Genomic DNA, 18,497 nt, shown 5'->3' on the forward strand with positions numbered 1-18,497 from the left:
TACACTGATACGTTCAGGCGGTACCTCTTCATTGAACCATATCATGCTGCACCTGTAAGATCTTTGAAAAGACCAGTATTGTATTCAATCTATGATTGCAGACATACACAGTACAGGTGATGAGTGTAACCTGCTTGTAGCGCAGCGCGATATGTTCAAAATTGTTTTCACCTATTGCTATGGTAATTAATCCGATTAATTACGCAACTTCACCAGCGTATAATGGCCGAATAAATTCTGACCATTACTTGGCTTGTTGGATTCGTCTATACTACAATTCGCTGTCGAAGTGACGTAATAATCGCAATAACTACCATCAAGCAGATTGCACTAATCACCCGCGTATGTCACCAAACATAGATTGAATACCACTCTTTTCATAAATACTAATCTTACATGGCGCGTGATTAGCATTTCTTTGACAACTATGGTTTAATGCATAGGTGCCACGTGAACGATGAAGTGCAGGGCTATATATTCGAAATTGTATTCATCAATTGCTATGGTAGTTAATCCGATTAATTACGTCACATCGACAGCGAATAGCCTATAGTATGGGTTCAAGTGGAACAAAAATAGTGTATGTCCATTGCTAGCTATGGTAATTAATCATGTTAGTGTTTACATCACTACTTCGGTGAAGACAAGAGAAGTGTGCCTTCTCTACCAACGCCTGTGATATAACAGGTGCAAGCGAAACAAAATTGAATGACCAGAATAGTTTCCTTTGTCAGATGAATTGATTGAAGTTTTTGAAGACACTCTATTCTTGATGGGACAATAGATTCAAATATGGAATAATTATTATTCCTCATCTATTTTTTTTATTGAAAAAACTGCAATTGTGGCAACAGAACAATATTTATTTTGATTTCATTTCAAGTAGAAACAAAATCGTGCTTAAGCCAAAAACGCACCCTACCTCAAGAATTGGGATGGCACAAAGGTGCAACATAGGTTTTTATTGCAAAGACGAGGACAGACAAGTAGTTACAACACATCTGTCTAACCGTGGGTTTCGCTATTATTTAGAATAAATGCTTTTACTAGTTTCTATAAAACCACAAAATTACTAAAAAAACTATAAAAAAACTAAAAAAAAAAAAAAAAACGCACCTAAAATTAAAAGTAGAAAGGTAGATTTGAAGAAAGATAAAAAGAACATGTCAAAAAGTTAAAATTAAACGAGAATGAAAAAACGGAACCGGTGCCCGGACCATGCTCTCTTCAGCATGTCTTCAGTTCCAAAGTCTGACGCTCTATCAATTGAGCTATACGATCCTGATATACGAAACAGTCGTTATTATGTCAATACAATTGATTGGTGTTACAACATACTTAGATGGAATGCATAGCCACCCAGTGCCAGTATATATTTGCTCAAACTCCAAATACAACAAGCAACCAATTTTATTGAGGGCGTTTCTTAGGTATATCCTTGTAGACGGGGTTTTACGGTATTGCTGTACGAAAATATGACCATTTCAAAAAATGTATTTGACCGACCAAAGTTACCCCGCTGACCGAAGTTACCCCATTTTACGGTATAGGCCTAATAGCTTTGTGAAATTTTTAATAATTTTTGTGTGAAGTTTTATGCATCTTCGAGCATTTTTACTCAATTTGTGCATTATTTTTGCAGCCAACGCAGTAGGATACAATAAGGGGCTGTGCAATAAATATCTATATGTACCCCGTTGTGGTGATTCCGACTGTTTTGTCACAAATCGCTTCCAATCCCCGTGCCAAAAAAACTTTGGTCTCCTACCCCCTGGCCTTGACGAGCATAAACAAACAAACAAACAAAATAACACCAACCCGACCATAGTGACTGGGATGTGCGGACACGATTAGACTACAAAACCCTGGCATCCACCAACATGACCAAACAAATTATGTTTATCGACGGCTGAAAGCAAAGACTACTGAGGAACTTTGACCCGAGGTCATGACTCGAGTGGATGTACACATTGGATTCGCAGCAAGTGGCAACTTTCGGTCCATATGTTTTCTAGAAATTCAATTTAAATAACAAATTCCTTACATATTAATCATATTTAAACTTGCCACACGTTACCTATGGCTTCTATGGATGATTTGAAATTGAGAATTCAGCAATTGGAAGCTGAATTAGCGCAGGAGAGATCGGGGAAAGGTGCGGCGAGTGGCCGACAGAAAATCGACAAAATGAGTTCAGAAGTTGTGGATAGCAATCCTTACAGGTGGGTAAGCTTATCAAAATTCAATGGAGTTTGCATGTTGAAGATCCATGATTAATAATATACTGACTGTTTCTTTTTTATGTTACTGTTTTCGTTCTCTACATAGATCTAATCAGTCACTGATCAAGTTGTGACAGTTTTTTTTTTATCGTGATTCATGTTACAACTTTTTTAAAAGACAGACAAGTTAATTTTCATGATTTTTTCCTCGTCTGTGGTGCGAGTGTGCGCCAAGCAAGGGCTTAGGCAGCCAGCCGTGTAGGGAGTGTTTTACACACCCAAATTTGTAAATACACACCCAGTTTTTGCCCATATGGCCTATAAGGACCGTCGATGTTGGAAATAATTAATATCGATTTATTGGTCCTTCAATATCGATATAAATCGCTAAATCGATTTTTCAAACTTCAATGAATAGCTATGAATGTATTTTACGCCAATGGTTCCGAATTTGGCAACCTTCTATTTATCATTTTTGCATTGTCAAACTTGTCCCAAAGACATGTTTTTAAAAGCTTATTAAATACCACTTTTCATATTTGTTTTCCCTTTCAAAGATCTGCAAACTATTATATTTCATTTGCAACACCATAAACTTTACTTCCTGTATCCTGAACTTTGTAAAATTTCCGGGAAAATTTCCGGGAAAATTTCCTTAGAAACCGATGCAAGAAGCACATCGGCCATGTTAATTGCGCAATCACAGGAAGTAGATAATGATCATGTGACCAGATCTTATTCTTCAGGAAATGCACGGGATCGTTAAAAACTGCTTGCAAATGTTGAAGACATATTATATGCTTTTATGTGTGTAAAATATCAATTTTGATGGAGTTGTAACTTTAGAAAAATGAATAATTTTGAAAACAAATTATATGCATTACCCCAAGACAGAGAAATTGAAAACACTCGGACGCAAAAATTGCATGCATGTTGGCAATCAGACACGACAACCATTTATTGACTTTCGTTTAAGACCCGCACCAGTACCTACAACAAATAAACAAACAAACAAACAAACAAATTCTCAGCCGTATTATAGCCAAATATATAATAGGAGATTCTCTAATCGAGCGAATTACCCAACCCAAGACTCTAGCGAAACAACGACCAAAGGCGCAGAAAATCTTGTTTTAGCAAAACCAAATGTGATCCAAACTTGCACTCTGGTGGCCGCCACCCGAGGCTAAATTCTGAGCGCTTTGACCCCGAACCCGTGGATCATTCATCAAATATCATGGCTGGAAACTCAACAATAAATTATGGTACTGGTGCATACAGATCCCACGCTCCCAAGTGGAATTCCTGAGACTCTTCAACAGGTGATCTACCTGAAGTTACAAGGGATCAAGTCTTACTGTTAGCATTCTATGACATATACATATATCATAATAAATAAATACAGATGGATAATTCAAAACCCAGCATTATTTTCTTTTGCTTACTGTGTGAAGTCTTTGACCTTATAAAAGACTACTTTACTGTTTTTGATGACACCGGACTTGTGCCTGCATGTAACAATACGATTGTCAATTCCTGTACATATATAATAATTTTGACGACTTACTTTCCCTCTTGAACTATCATTCTAAAAAAGTTTGATACAGAACAATTATATAAATTTTATGTAGCAACATATTGAACACATGATCTAATTAAACAGTGTACATTGTAACTATGAAGATCTGAGAAAGGGAAATTAATTGCAAGTCACATGTAATTTTAATGATCGGCGTCAACTCTTTATTCCTCCCTCCTTATCTACAGGGACCATAATTCTTGATTTTTCTTTTAAACTTACAGACAGTTAAATGCTTTAATTAGCTATTATTTAACACACTACCATGTAGTAGATAAAATATATCTGTATTTATACAGGTCATTATCTCATTACTGTCACACATAATTATATTTTACTTCCTTCTCACATGTCCACACAGGGCGCGGTGGGTGGGAAGATTTTTGTTGTTGTCGTGTCCAATACAAAACCAACAGTGAATAAACCACCACCTAATCACGCCCGAAACCCGCGAAGGCGGCAAATCCCATTGGTTCCCGGGTCGAGCCAAACAATACAAATTTATCTGCATGACAATGATTGACATCTGACCCGGTAAACAATAACATGGATTGGTCCATTTCTCAGCAAGGGTAAATTGAGTTTAACTTGTTGCACTGTGTTAAACTTTATTCTGGGAATTTTAACACATGCGAGAAACAAAATGAATGGCCACTGACAGGGGTGTCGAGAATTGAGGTATATTATTTTTTTTTGTTCCAAAAATAATTAAAACCATTTTAAGTCGCTTAAAACATTATAGACATTTAATGAGTGCCTTTATGCACGTAAAATATTGAATTTGATGGGGCTTAAACTTTATAAAAATGACTTTCGAAAACAAATGGATTGTGGGGAAACAGGAAATGTGTGGATTATGGTAAGACAAAAATGGCGGCGTACACACAGAATTTCAATGATGAGTGAAAAATGTGTAATATAATCCTATCGTTTTTCATAGTTTTGCTCCTTATTTTTTTGAACGAAGAACATTTTTAGAAAAATATATTACTTCTTATATGAAATATGAAGCAGGTAGGGGAAAGTCGCCAGGAAAGTTATAATACGGCGAGATTTTTCACGGTAATGTTGTGACAGGTGACAAATTATGAAGGCTTGACATGTAGTACTGGCCGAGATATCTACTCTTTTATCAATATATCGGCAACTCTGATATATCGATTTTGTTCAGAAAGTGATATCGCCGATATTGATATTATTGGATAGTCGATTTTTTGATTATTATCGATAGATCGACGGGCCTTAATGGCCTATAATATACTTTGTACACAAATCTTAAATTTACATACCCAGTTTTTTTAATTTACATTGTACACACCCAAACCTTCAAACCCGCAAAGCGTAGATGAGTGTACACACAGAGGAGATAAACAATCACGCTGATTGGCAGATCAACGCACTTGACAACAAGCCGGTTGACTGAGCGCTAAGTTGGAAAACAAATGAAAAGGATCGAAATACAAAATAAGAAATTACACATTTTATAACACATTTTCCTGGAGGCATGAATTTTCAACCAAAGGTTACAATGACGGTCCCCTTCTTCATTATCATGGTGGTAAATGACCCACCCATGACGCACCTTTCCCGGGGGACGTATGGTGGGTCATACAACCAGTGTTGTCAAAACTTTTCAGCTCCAAGGCGTGGCACATTAGCTCGCCAAGCCGCTGTAAATGAGTCTCAAGTAGCCCATTTTTTAAACTTCCTGAAAAAGTGCCCAATACCGGATATTTGAGTGGATTTACCTGAATTTAGAACGCAAATCACACAATTGGGTGGAAAAGCACTTTACTTCAAAACTTCCGGTACTTATTGGTAGTGCTGTAATCGATTGTCGTAAGTATCGATAGTCGGAAAATACATAGACTTCCGACATGTCGAAACACTCAATGTCAGTATCGATACACAAACGACATGGCACACATGCTTAGATTATCTCAAATCAGGTCTCAAATTACCGTCAAATACTCAAATTACCGTCTCCCATGCATGATCCATGTAGTTTTAGCTGTTAGGCTTCAATACACTTGTTGTTAACTTGTTTCTGGAACTTACTGATAATAAAATTGGTAAACTCAAATCCGTGTTTCAAACTGCGTGAGTATCGATAATAGTATCGACATGTCGGATGTTTGCCTCCCGACATATCGATACCCAGAAAGCTTATCGATTACAGCACTACTTATTGGGAAGTTTAGGACCAACCAATCAATTGCAATTTTGAGCTTCAGAGACTCAAAACCTTATAAATCGGTTAAATTGAAAGGTACATCAAATTACTGCCGCGGCCTGACACTGGCAAAAATAGCCCAATTTTAGGCAAGTAGCGGCATGCTTTTTTGAGTACGGTAGCGGCAAGTGATCACTAAGTAGCCCAATTGTGCACCTAAGGTGCGATGTTGGCATCATCACTGCATGTAACTGACAGGTGTATAATTTCATTACTCATGACCCTTTTCAAGAATCACACGTGCACGTCTGCACGATGGAGTTCATAGACCCGCCATTTTGCCATGTGTGTTCTGCTTGCTAGATATAGTGGGTGAGAAAAATTACTTTTAGTTGACGTATCAAACAAAATTTTCGATAATGGGTCATACAGGATATCAATTTTTTATTAATATTTTTCATACCGGATTACCGGTATAAATGTTGTTTTGAGGAATAACATTTAAGCTTTTTTCGAGAAGTTTTGAGTTTATTTTAACTGGTGGTGTAGGATCACAAGCCAAGGTGTGTGAATTTGTGATGAAGTTTTCTTGTTTCAACGATAGTAGGATACGAGACGTACGCTAAAAAGATACGCATGTACGGTGGTGCTCTTGGATTCTTGAATTTGCGGTATCGTTTCAGACTGTCTTGGCACGCGTATGTATACCCGAACCACAGAAATAATAAACAATTAACTTAAATTAGTACCCACAAAGTGAAATTATTTTAAACTCCATACCAAACCAAAATGGTTAATATTTTTCATACCTGATTACCGGTACATATATGTTGTTTTGAGTTTTTAAAAGCTTTTTTCGGGAAGTTTTGAGTTTATTTCAACTGGTGGTGTAGGATCACAAGCCAAGGTGTGTTAATTTGTGATGAAGTTTTCTTGTTTCAACGATAGTAGGATACGAGACGTACGCTAAAAAGATACGCATGTACGGTGGTGCTCTTGGATTCTTGAATTTGCTGGTATCGTTTCAGACTGTCTTGGCACGCGTATGTATACCCGAACCACAGAAATAATAAACAATTAACTTAAATTCGTACCCACAAAGTGAAATTATTTTAAACTCCATACCAAACCAAAATGGGTGTCGATGCCCATATTCCTGTAAGGTCTGTGCATTAAACATGGATTGAAGAAGTGTCTTCATTCGTGATGTGTGTATCCATACAATGTACATGTATGTAGGTCATCGGTTGCAGGTATTTACAAACGCCACCCCACACACCCGTGTTTGTAATTACCTGTAAACATGGACCTACATATGAATAAAGTGGGCACACCTGCAACCATGAATCAGGTCAGATGTGTGTGGGGTAGCCGGTAGGTCCATGGTGTGTCCATGGTGTGTCGATTGAAAAAAATTAAGTCATAAGTCTAACACACTCACACTACCAGTGTGCACCAGCAATTGTGGACCATCATGTGTATTGCTTTCCAACAGGGGGGGGGCAAAATCCCTTAGTCAGTCAAAACTCTTGCCCCCCTGTTTCCCCAGTAAAAACCCAAAATTATGAAAATTGTGCACAAATTTTGCAATTTTGTGTGTGGATTATATGTGTGTTTAGCTGTCTATGATACACAATATTTATGAAATATACCCAGCAAATGCCAAATTAAGGTCGTATCTCTGACATGCATTTGCTACAGTTTGTATGCAATTATGACCTACTGCAGACATCAGTGAACAAAGGATGGTGCTTGTGTGCAGGTAGGTCCACAGTTTAAATGTGAAAAGTCCTGTATGGCCTTATTTTCCAGCAAACACAGACACCCCAACACACCCCACAAACAGCCAACCCAACAGCAAACCAACAGCAAACATTACAAAATTGAATGAAATCATGGCAATCTGCAATACAATTCATGCAGAAAAAAGTATAGAAAATTGACCAGGGAAAATATTTCCAAGAAAAATATTTAAAAGAATTTAAAAACGCATAATTTTGAACTTTTTGGGCTAAATTAAATGCGCTCATTTTGGGAATATTATGGACAAATCGTGCAAATCGCGACTCTTCCAAAACTGCTGTGTGAAATTTGCTCTAAAAAATCGCGCATTATCCTGGCGCTTACATTACACTTTAGGCATGGATCCAATAAAAGTGTTCATTCATCTTTGAAACTTGATTGCCAAAACATATGCTGTATTATTATAAGCATGACTGGTGCAATAGTATACCTTTTGACATTTTAATTTTGTCATCAATATAATTGTTGATTCACAATACTTTTGTAACATATGCAATTAAAGAAAGAATTTCTTCACACATTGGTCCATACATTGGTAAATTTTAATATCTTCTGTGTAATATGAATGTAAATTATTATTTTAATTAAATTTAGTTACTAATCTACAATCTATTTTAAAAATGACTTTGAAATTTAAATCAAGCTTAGGCAAACTGGCACTATAATACATTTGTGTAAAGGAGAGAACAAATGAGAACAGTAATTGATTTTATCATTAGAATTTACATAAAGCATTTTATCTTAACAATTCCAATCTTATCTTATTTTCTTTTAATTGATTATGCATATTTATCACTGGTATATATATATTTTTTACAGAATGGCTTATTTTCCCATTATTTTCAAGAGATGTTTATATTTCCATAATTTGACATGTTTTTCAATGGGTAAAAGGGCTTTTTTCTTCTGTAACTTCTAATAGTGTAAGGGGAAAGAAGAGTCACACATCGCACACTAGTACAATTAAACATGAAATTACAAATTTTTCCATTTATTTTGCATGTTTAATTGGGCTAGTGTGCGATGCATGATTCTTCTTTCCCCTGGGGACATAAGAGTAATAACAATTAAGCATCATTAATTTGATTTTGTGTGCTAGTTTGTAATGTTTTAGTGTTTCTATGGGAATAATTCTGGTATACCCTGCGCACAATTATAACCCTAATCCTAACCGTAACCCTAACCGTAACCCCAACCCTAACCCTAATAAGGTGCACAGGGTAAACCAGAATTGTACTGAAAGCACAGGGTAAACCAGAATGGTACCTTCCTATGTTTCAGTGTACATGTATGATGCTTGCTTGCTTTCCATAAGTGCTTATTTTTTCCATACCAAAAATTGGGGAATTTTCAAGTTTATACCCCAGATATAAATTTGCATGCATGTATGTATTAGTAATTTACTCTTGTAGATGTAATTTTGATACTACATTAATAACATTGTTCGCATGACAAGGGAATTCATGATAAGAGGATATGGTTTAATCATTTTGTGAGTGCTAAATTCGTTTCCCTTCCAGCATCAAAAAGTTTTTCACTATCCCTTTGCATTTTCTAAAGCTGTCACTAGATTACTGCCTCATATATTTCCCCTCCAGAGGCCCAGCTTTTAAGACCACATGATGATATGTATCAGATTTCTGTAAGAGCATCTTTTCTCAATATCAATTGAAATGGAATGTTTTTATGTAGTCAATACGAATGTGTTCCAGCATACATAGCTATGCTGAAATGTATGCTGAAATGTGCACACTGCACAGAACTGCAAAAGGACATTTAATAGGACATGTCTGAAAGTGAATGAGCACAATCCCATTTATAAGTTTGCTGTTACTTCATGTACTCTGTTTGGCAGAGATTCAGTCATGAGGTTTCTTTTTATACCCGCATGCGAAGCATGAACGGGTATATTGCCATTCTGTGGTTTCATCTCCTTCTCCTCCTCCTCCTTCTCCTATCAAACACATCATTCTGTCAAGGTAGCGCTAAAACTACAAGGGCCCCAGGGCCCATATGTGGTACACTTATGGGCCCTACCCGTTGAAGTGCCTTTTGCCCATCTTGGCCCCAGAGGTCAAAGGTCACGGGCCCCAGGGGCCCAAATGTGAAAATACAAAGCACGCCGTTTCTCATCAAATGAAGCAGCCTCAGGGCCCTGAGTTGGTCCAGTGATAGCCCCAGGGGTACTCTATATTTACAAATATCCAAGAGCCCCATATGTTATATATTATGGGCCCCAGGGGCCCAAATGTTAAAATATGGTGCAACAGATTGACAAGCCTAGCTCTAAAAGTACAAGATCACTGGGGCTCATATATGGCATATGTATGGGCCCTAAGTTGTAGATGTGCCTTTTGCCCATTTTGGCCCCAGATTTACAAGGCTAGGGGCCCCAGGGACCCAAATGTTAAAACAAAGGGCCGGCCGTTTCTCAGCAAATAAAGTAGCTACAGGGTTCAGATTTGGTACACAGATAGGTCTTTATTATTATATTGTCATATGTATATAACCTCCATATGTCACATAATATGGGCCCAGGGCCCCAAACGCTAAAACATAGGGCCGGCCGTTACTCAGTGAATAAAGCAGCTACGATGCCCAGCTTGAGTTTACTGATAGCACTTGAAAATTATACTTGAACTTATGTACATGAGCCCCATAAGTCAAATATTATGGGCCCCAGGGCCCCAAATGTTAAAACAAAGGGCCGGCCGTTTCTCATCAAATAAAAGCAGCTTCAGGGCTCAGAGTTTGTACACAGATTGCACCTGAGAATTATATTGTTATATGTACATATGAGCCCCATGTGTCACATAATATGGGCCCCAGGGCCCCAAACGCTAAAATATAGGGCCGGCCATTACTCAGTAAATAAACCAGCTACAGTGCCCAGCTTGAGTCTACTGAGAGCACCTGAGAATTATACTTCAATATATGTTCATGAGCTCATAAATCAAATACTATGGGCCCCACCAGGGCCCCAAATGTTAAAACAAAGGGCCGGTTGCTTCTCATCAAATAAAGCAGCTCCAGGGCTCAGAGTTTGTACACAGATTGCACCTGAGAATTATATTGTTACTAACACCCACCCCATACACGTAGGACTAAACAGATCCACAGAGAATAGTGTAATTATAATATAGATGACATCAACATTAAGGCTGTTCCAGTTAAATTACATACCCATTGGCTGTTCCATTTAATTTACATACTCCCTCTGAAATGGCCACAAAATAGGCTGTTCCATTTAATTTACATACTCCCTCTGAAATGGTTGTTCCATTTAATTTACATACTCCCTCTGGAATAGCTTTCCCATAAGAAGTATATTGTTACTAACACCCACACACCCATCCACCCCATACACGTAGAACTAACTAGAAGGCTATATATTTGTACACAAATACGGCTATACCCGCATGTTACCGGTGTACCCAAACTTACAGTCCTTATTTGCTGAGGACTTAAAATAAAGAAATTGTAAAAAAAGTCGCCCAATTGGACAGAAAATGTGTAAAAGGTGAAAATCCAAGTCACAAGCTTTAATTGAATGTAGGTTGCACTGTCGTAGCATTTAAAATAAAGAAATGGTAAAAAGTCCCCTCCCAGGGGAGTCGTCTCTCTTACTCGCCATAGGTTGCTGTTGTCAGTCTCTCTTACTCACAGGTAAGGTTATGCAATATGATTAGGGGGGAACTATTCCAGAGGGAGTATGTAAATTAAACGGAACAGCCATTTCAGAGGGAGTATGTAAATTAAACGGAACAGCCTTTTTGGGGCCATTTCAGAGGGAGTATGTATATTTAAATGGAACAGCCAATGGGTATGTAATTTAACTGGAACAGCCTTAACGCTTCACGCTGGTATTTCCAATTATGATATAATACAATCTGTCTGTTTAGTCCTATGTGTGTGGGGTGGATGGGTGTGTGAGTGTTAGTAACAATATAATTCTCTGGTGCTATCTGTGTACACATTCTGAGCCTGGAAGCTGCTTTCTTTGATGAGAAACGGCTCGCCCTCTGTTTTAACATTATTTTGGGGCCCTGGGGCCCACAATATTTGACATATGAGGCACATGTACATAATTATGTTGAAGTATAATTCCCTAATGCTATCAGTAGACTCAAGCTGGGCACTGTAGCTGCTTTATTTACTGAGTAACGGCCGGCCCCATGTTTTAGCGTTTGGGGCCCTGGGGCCCATATAATGTAATACATGGGGCTCACATGTACATTTATAACAATGTGATTTTTAGGTGCAATCTGTGTACTAACTCTGAGCCCTAAAGCTGCTTTATTTACAGAGTAACGGCCAGCCCTATGTTTTAGCGTTTGGGGCCCAGGGGCCCATATTATGTGACATATGGGGTTCATATATACATATGACAATGTAATACTGAAGACCTATCTGTGTACCAAATCTGAGCCCTGTAGCTACTTTATTTGCTGAGAAACGGCCGGCCCTTTGTTTTAACATTTGGGCCCCTGGGGCCTCTAGACTTGTACATCTGGGGCCAAAATGGGCAAAAGGCACATCTACAATTTAGGGCTTATACATGTGCAACATATGAGCCCTAGTACCCTTGTAGCTTTAGAGCTAGGCTTGTCAATCTGTTGCCCCTTATTTTTAACATTTGGGCCCCTGGGGCCCATAATATATAACATATGGGGCTCATGTATACTTGTATTTATAGAGTACCCCTGGGGCTATCAGTGTACCAACTCATGGCCCCGAGATTGCTTCATCTGATGAGAAACGGCATGGTTTGTGTTTTTACATTTGGGCCCCTGGGGCCCGTGACCTTTGACCTCTGGGGCCGAGATGGGCAAAAGGCACATCTACGGGGTAGGGTCCATAAGTGTACCACATATGGGCTCTGGGGCCCTTGTAGTTTTAGCGCTAGCCTTGACAGAATGATGTGTTTGATGGAGGAGAAGGAGGAGAAGGAGGAGGAGGAGGAGAAGAAACCCAACTAGAAGGCTATATATTTGCACACAAATACGGCTATACCCGCATGTTATCGGTGTACCTAAACTTACAGTCCTTCTTTGCTGAGGACTTAAAATAAAGAAATTGTAAAAAGTCGCCCAATTGGGCAGAAAATGTGTAAAAAGTGAACGTCCAAGTCACAAGCTTTAATTGAATGTAGGTTGCACTGTCGTAGCACTTGAAATAAAGAAATTGTAAAACGTCCCCTCCCAGGGGAGTCGTCTCTCTTACTCTCCATAGGTTGCTGTTGTCAGTCTCTCTTACTCACAGTGAGGCTATGCAATATGATTAGGGGGAAACTATTCCAGAGGGAGTATGTAAATTAAATGGAACAGCCATTTCAGAGGGAGTATGTAAATTAAACGGAACAGCCATTTGGGGGCTATTTCAGAGGGAGTATGTAAATTAAATGGAACAGCCAATGGGTATGTAATTTAACTGGGACAGCCTTAACGCGTCACGCTGGTATTTCCAATTATGATATAATACGATATGTCTGTTTAGTCATACGTGTGTGGGGTGGATGGGTGTGTGGGTGTTAGTAACAATATAATTCTCAGGTGCTATCTGTATACAAATTCTGAGCCCAGAAGCTGCTTTCTTTGATGAGAAACGGCCCGCCCTTGGTTTTAACATTTGGGGCCCTGGGGCCCATAATATTTGACTTATGAGGCCCATGTACATAATTATGTTGAAGTATAATTCTCTAGTGTTATCAGTAGACTCAAGCTGGCCACTGTAGCTACTTTATTTACTGAGTAACGGCCGGTCCTATGTTTTAGCGTTTGGGGCCCTGAGGCCAATATCATGTGATATATGGGGCTCATATGTACATATAACAATGTAATTCTCAGGTGCAATCTGTGTACAAACTCTGAGCCATAAAGCTGGTTTATATGATGAGAAACGGCCGGCCCTTTGTTTTAACATTTGGGGCCCTGGGGCCCAATATATATGACTTATGGATCTCATGTACATATGTTGAAGTATGATTCTCAAGTGCTATCAGTAGACTCAAGCTGGGCATTGTAGCTGCTTTATTTACTGAGTAACGGCCGGCCCTATGTTTTAGCGTTTGGGGCCCTGGGGCCCATATTATGTGACATATGGGGTTATATATACATACGACAATATAATACTAAAGACATATCTGTGTACTAAATCTGAACCCTGTAGCTACTTTATTTGCTGAGAAACGGCCGGCCCTTTGTTTTAACATTTGGGCCCCTGGGGCCCCCAGCCTTGTACATCTGGGGCCAAAATTGGCAAAAGGCACATCTACAACTTAGGGCCCATACATATGCCACATATGAGCCCTAGTGATCTTGTACTTTTAGAGCTAGGCTTGACAATCTGTTGCACCATATTTTAACATTTGGGCCCCTGGGGCCCATAATATATAACATATGGGGCTCTTGTATATTTGTAAATATAGAGCACCCCTAGGGCTATCAGTGTACCAACTCAGGGTCCTGAGGCTGCTTCATGTGATGAGAAATGGCGTGCTTTGTATTTCACATTTGGGCCCCTGGGGCCCGTGACCTTTGACCTCTGGGGCCAAGATGGGCAAAAGGCACTTCTACGGGATATGGCCCATAAGTGTACCACATATGGGCCCTGGGGCCCTTGTAGTTTTAGCGCTAGCCTTGACAGAATGATGTGTTTGATAGGAGGAGAAGGAGGAGAAGGAGGAGAAGGAGGAGAAGGAGGAGAAGGAGAAGGAGATGAAACCACAGGATGGCAATATACCCGTCCATGCTTCGCATGCGGGTATAAGGAGAACTAGAAGGCTATATATTTGTACACAAATACGGCTATACCCGCATGTTATCGGTCTACCCAAACTTACAGTCCTTATTTGCTGAGGACTTAAAATAAAGAAATTGTAAAAAGTCGCCCAATTGGGCAGAAAATGTGTAAAAAGTGAAAGTCCAAGTCACAAGCTTTAATTGAATGTAGGTTGCACTATCGTAGCACTTAAAATAAAGAAATTGTAAAAAGTCCCCTTTTCCAGAGGGAGTATGTAAATTAGATGGAACAGCCATTTCAGAGGGAGTATGTAAATTAAACGGAACAGCCTTTTTGGGGACATTTCAGAGGGAGTATGTAAATTAAATGGAACAGCCAATTGGTAATAGTCTCTCTTACTCACAGTGAGGCTATGCAATATGATTCAGGGGAAACTATTCCAGAGGGAGTATGTAAATTAAATGGAACAGCCATTTCAGAGGGAGTATGTAAATTATACGGAACAGCCTTTTGGGGGCCATTTCAGAGGGAGTATGTAAATTAAATGGAACAGCCAATGGGTATGTAATTTAACTGGAACAGCCTTAACGCTTCACGCTGGTATTTCCAATTATGATAATACGATCTGTCTGTTTAGTCCTACGTGTGTGGGGAGGATGGGTGTGTGGGTGTTAGTAACAATATACTTCTCAGGTGCTATCTGTGTACATATTCTGAGCACGGAAGCTGCTTTCTTTGATGAGAAACGGCCGGCCCTTTGTTTTTTTACATTTGGGGCCCTGGGGCCCAATATATATGACTTATGGGGCTCATGTACATATGTTAAAGTATGATTCTCACGTGCTATCAGTAGACTCAAGCTGGGCATTGTAGCTGCTTTATTTACTGAGTAACGCCGGCCCTATGTTTTAGCGTTTGGGGCCCTGGGGCCCATATTATGTGACATATGGGGATTATATATACATATGACAATATAATACTAAAGACCTATCTGTGTACCAAATCTGAACCATGTAGCTGCTTTATTTACTGAGTAATGGCTGGCCCTATGTTTTAGCATTTGGGGCCCTGGGGCCCATATTATGTGGTATATGGGGCTCATATGTACATATAACAATGTAATTCTCAGGTGCAATCTGTGTACAAACTCTGAGCCCTAAAGCTGCTTTAATTGATGAGAAACGGCCGGCCCTTTGTTTTAACATGTGGGGCCCTGGGGCCCATATTTTTTTACTTATGAGGCTCATGTACATAATGTTGAAGTATAATTCTCAAGTGCTATCAGTAAACTCAAGCTGGGCATTGTAGCTGCTTTATTTACTGAGTAACGGCCAACCATATGTTTTAGCGTTTGGGGCCTTGGGGCCCATATTATGTGACATATGGGGTTATACATACATTTGACAATATAATACTAAAGACCTACCTGTGTACCAAATCTGAACCCTGTAGCTACTTTATTTGCTGAGAAACGGCCGGCCCTTTGTTTTAACATTTTGGCCCCTGGGGCCCCTAGCCTTGTAAATCTGGGGCCAAAACGGGCAAAAGGCACATCTACAACTTAGGGCCCATACATATGCCATGTATGAGCCCTAGTGATCTTGTACTTTTAGAGCTAGGCTTGTCAATCTGTTGCACCATATTGTAACATTTGGGCCCCTGGGGCCCATAATATATAACATATGGGGCTCTTGTATATTTGTAAATATAGAGTGCCCCTAGGGCTATCAGTGTACCAACTGAGGGCCCTGAGGCTGCTTCATTTGATGAGAAACGGCGTGCTTTGTATTTTTCACATTTGGGCCCCTGGGGCCCGTGACCTTGACCTCTGGGGCCAAGATGGGCAAAAGGCACTTCTACGGGGTAGGGCCCATAAGTGTACCACATGTGGGCCCCAGGGCCTTTGTAGTTTTAGCGCTAGCCTTGACAGAATGATGTGTTTGATGGAGAAGGAGGAGGAGAAGAAGAAGGAGAAGAAACCAAACTAGAAGGCTATATATTTGTACACAAATACGGCTATACCCGCATGTTATCGGTTTACACAAACTTACAGTCCTTATTTGCTGAGGACTTAGGTTGCTGTTGTCAGTCTCTCTAATTCACAGTGAAGCTATGCAATTTGATAGATTGAAATTCACAATGTGCAATTTGATTAGGGGAAAGCTATTCCAGAGAGAGTATGTAAATTAAATGGAACAGCCATTTCAGAGGGAGTATGTAAATTAAATGGAACAGCTTTTTTTGGATCATTTCAGAGGGAGTGTGTAAATTAAATGGAACAGCCAAAGGTATGTAATTTGAATGGAACAGCCTTAACGCTTCACACATGGTATTTCCAATTATCATCATCTATAATTATTATAGGCCTAATACGCTATTGAAATTCACAATATGCAATTTGGGGGAAAGCTATTCTATTCTAGAGGGAGTATGTAAATTAAATGGAACAGCCATTTCAGAGGGAGTATGTAAATTAAATGGAACAGCCTATTTTGTGGCCATTTCAGAGGGAGTATGTAAATTAAATAGAACAGCCAATGGGTATGTAATTTAACTGGAACAGCCTTAAAGTTTCTGTCATCTATATTATTATAATTACGCAATTGTCTGTGAATGGGATGGGGTGGGTGTTATTAACAATATAATTCGCAGGTGCAATCTGTGTACAAACTCCAAGCCCTGAAGTTGCTTTATTTGATGATAAACGGACAGCCCTTTTTAACATTTGGGGCCCTGGCCCATAATATTTGATTTATGAGGCTCATGTACACATGTTGAAGTATAATTCTCAAGTGCTATCAGTAGACTTAAGCTGGGCACTGTAGCTGCTTTATTTACTGAGTAACGGCTGGCCCTATGTTTTAGCGTTTGGGGCCCTGGGCCCATATTATATGACATATGGGGCTCATATGTACATATAACAATATAATTCTCAGGTGCAGTCTGTGTACAAACTTTGAGCTTTGGTGAAAAATGGCCGGCCCTTTGCTTTAACATTTGGGGCCTGGGGCCCATAATATTTGACTTATGGGGCTCATGTGCATATGTTGAAATATAATTCTCAAGTGCTATCAGCAGACTCAAGCTGGACATTGTAGCTGCTTTATTTACTAAGTAACGACCGGCCCTATGTTTTAGCGTTTGGGGCCCTGGGGCCCATATTATGTGACACATGGGGTTCATATATATATATATAACAATATAATGCTGAAGACCTATTAGTGTACCAAAGCTAAACCCTGTAGCTACTTTATTTGCTGAGAAACGACCGGCCCTTTGTTTTAACATTTGGGCCTCTGGGGCCCCTAGCCTTAAACATCTGGGGCCAAAATGGGCAGAAGACACATTACAACTTAGGGCCCATACATGTGCCACATATGAGCCCTAGTGCCCTTGTAGTTTTATAGCTAGCCTTGTTAATCTGTTGCCCTTTATTTTAACATTTGGGGCCCTGGGGCCCATAATATATGACATATGGGACTCATGTATACTTGTATATATAGAGTACCCCTGGCTCTATCAGTGTACCAACTCAGGGCCCCAGGCTGCTTCATTTAATGAGAAACAGCATACTTTGTATTTTTTTACATTTGGGCCCCTGGGGCCCGTGACCTTGACCTCTGGGGCCAAGATGTGTAAAGGATAAATCTACTGGGTAGGGCCCATAAGTGTACCACATATGTGCCCTGGGGCCCTTGTAGTTTTAGCGCTAGCTCTGTCAATCTATTACCCCTATTTTAATATTTGGGGCCCTGGGGCCCATAATATATGACATATGGGGCTCATGTATACTTGTATATATAGAGTACCCCTGGGGCTATCAGTGTACCAACTTAGGGCCCTGAGGCTGCTTAATTTGATGAGAAACGGCATGCTTTGTATTTTTACATTTGGGCCCCTGGGGCCCGTGACCTTTGACCTCTGGGGCCAAGATGGGCAAAGGATAAATCTACGGGGTAGGGCACATAAGTGTACCACA

General features: G+C 39.6%; 1 protein-coding gene across 1 annotated transcript in view; it reads left to right on the top strand.

The window, feature by feature from the left end:
* Positions 1 to 1,964: 1,964 nt before the first annotated feature.
* The window catches only part of LOC140167995 (ubiquitin-like modifier-activating enzyme 5), a 111,435-nt gene continuing 94,902 nt past the window's right edge, over positions 1,965 to 18,497 (top strand). The window contains exon 1 of the mRNA XM_072191305.1: positions 1,965 to 2,222. Coding sequence (XP_072047406.1) covers positions 2,080 to 2,222 — 143 coding nt within the window. The 5' untranslated portion in view covers positions 1,965 to 2,079. The remainder of the gene's footprint in view (positions 2,223 to 18,497) is intronic.

Source organism: Amphiura filiformis, chromosome 13 (assembly GCF_039555335.1).
Source record: "Amphiura filiformis chromosome 13, Afil_fr2py, whole genome shotgun sequence".
Lineage (NCBI taxonomy): Eukaryota > Metazoa > Echinodermata > Ophiuroidea > Amphilepidida > Amphiuridae > Amphiura > Amphiura filiformis.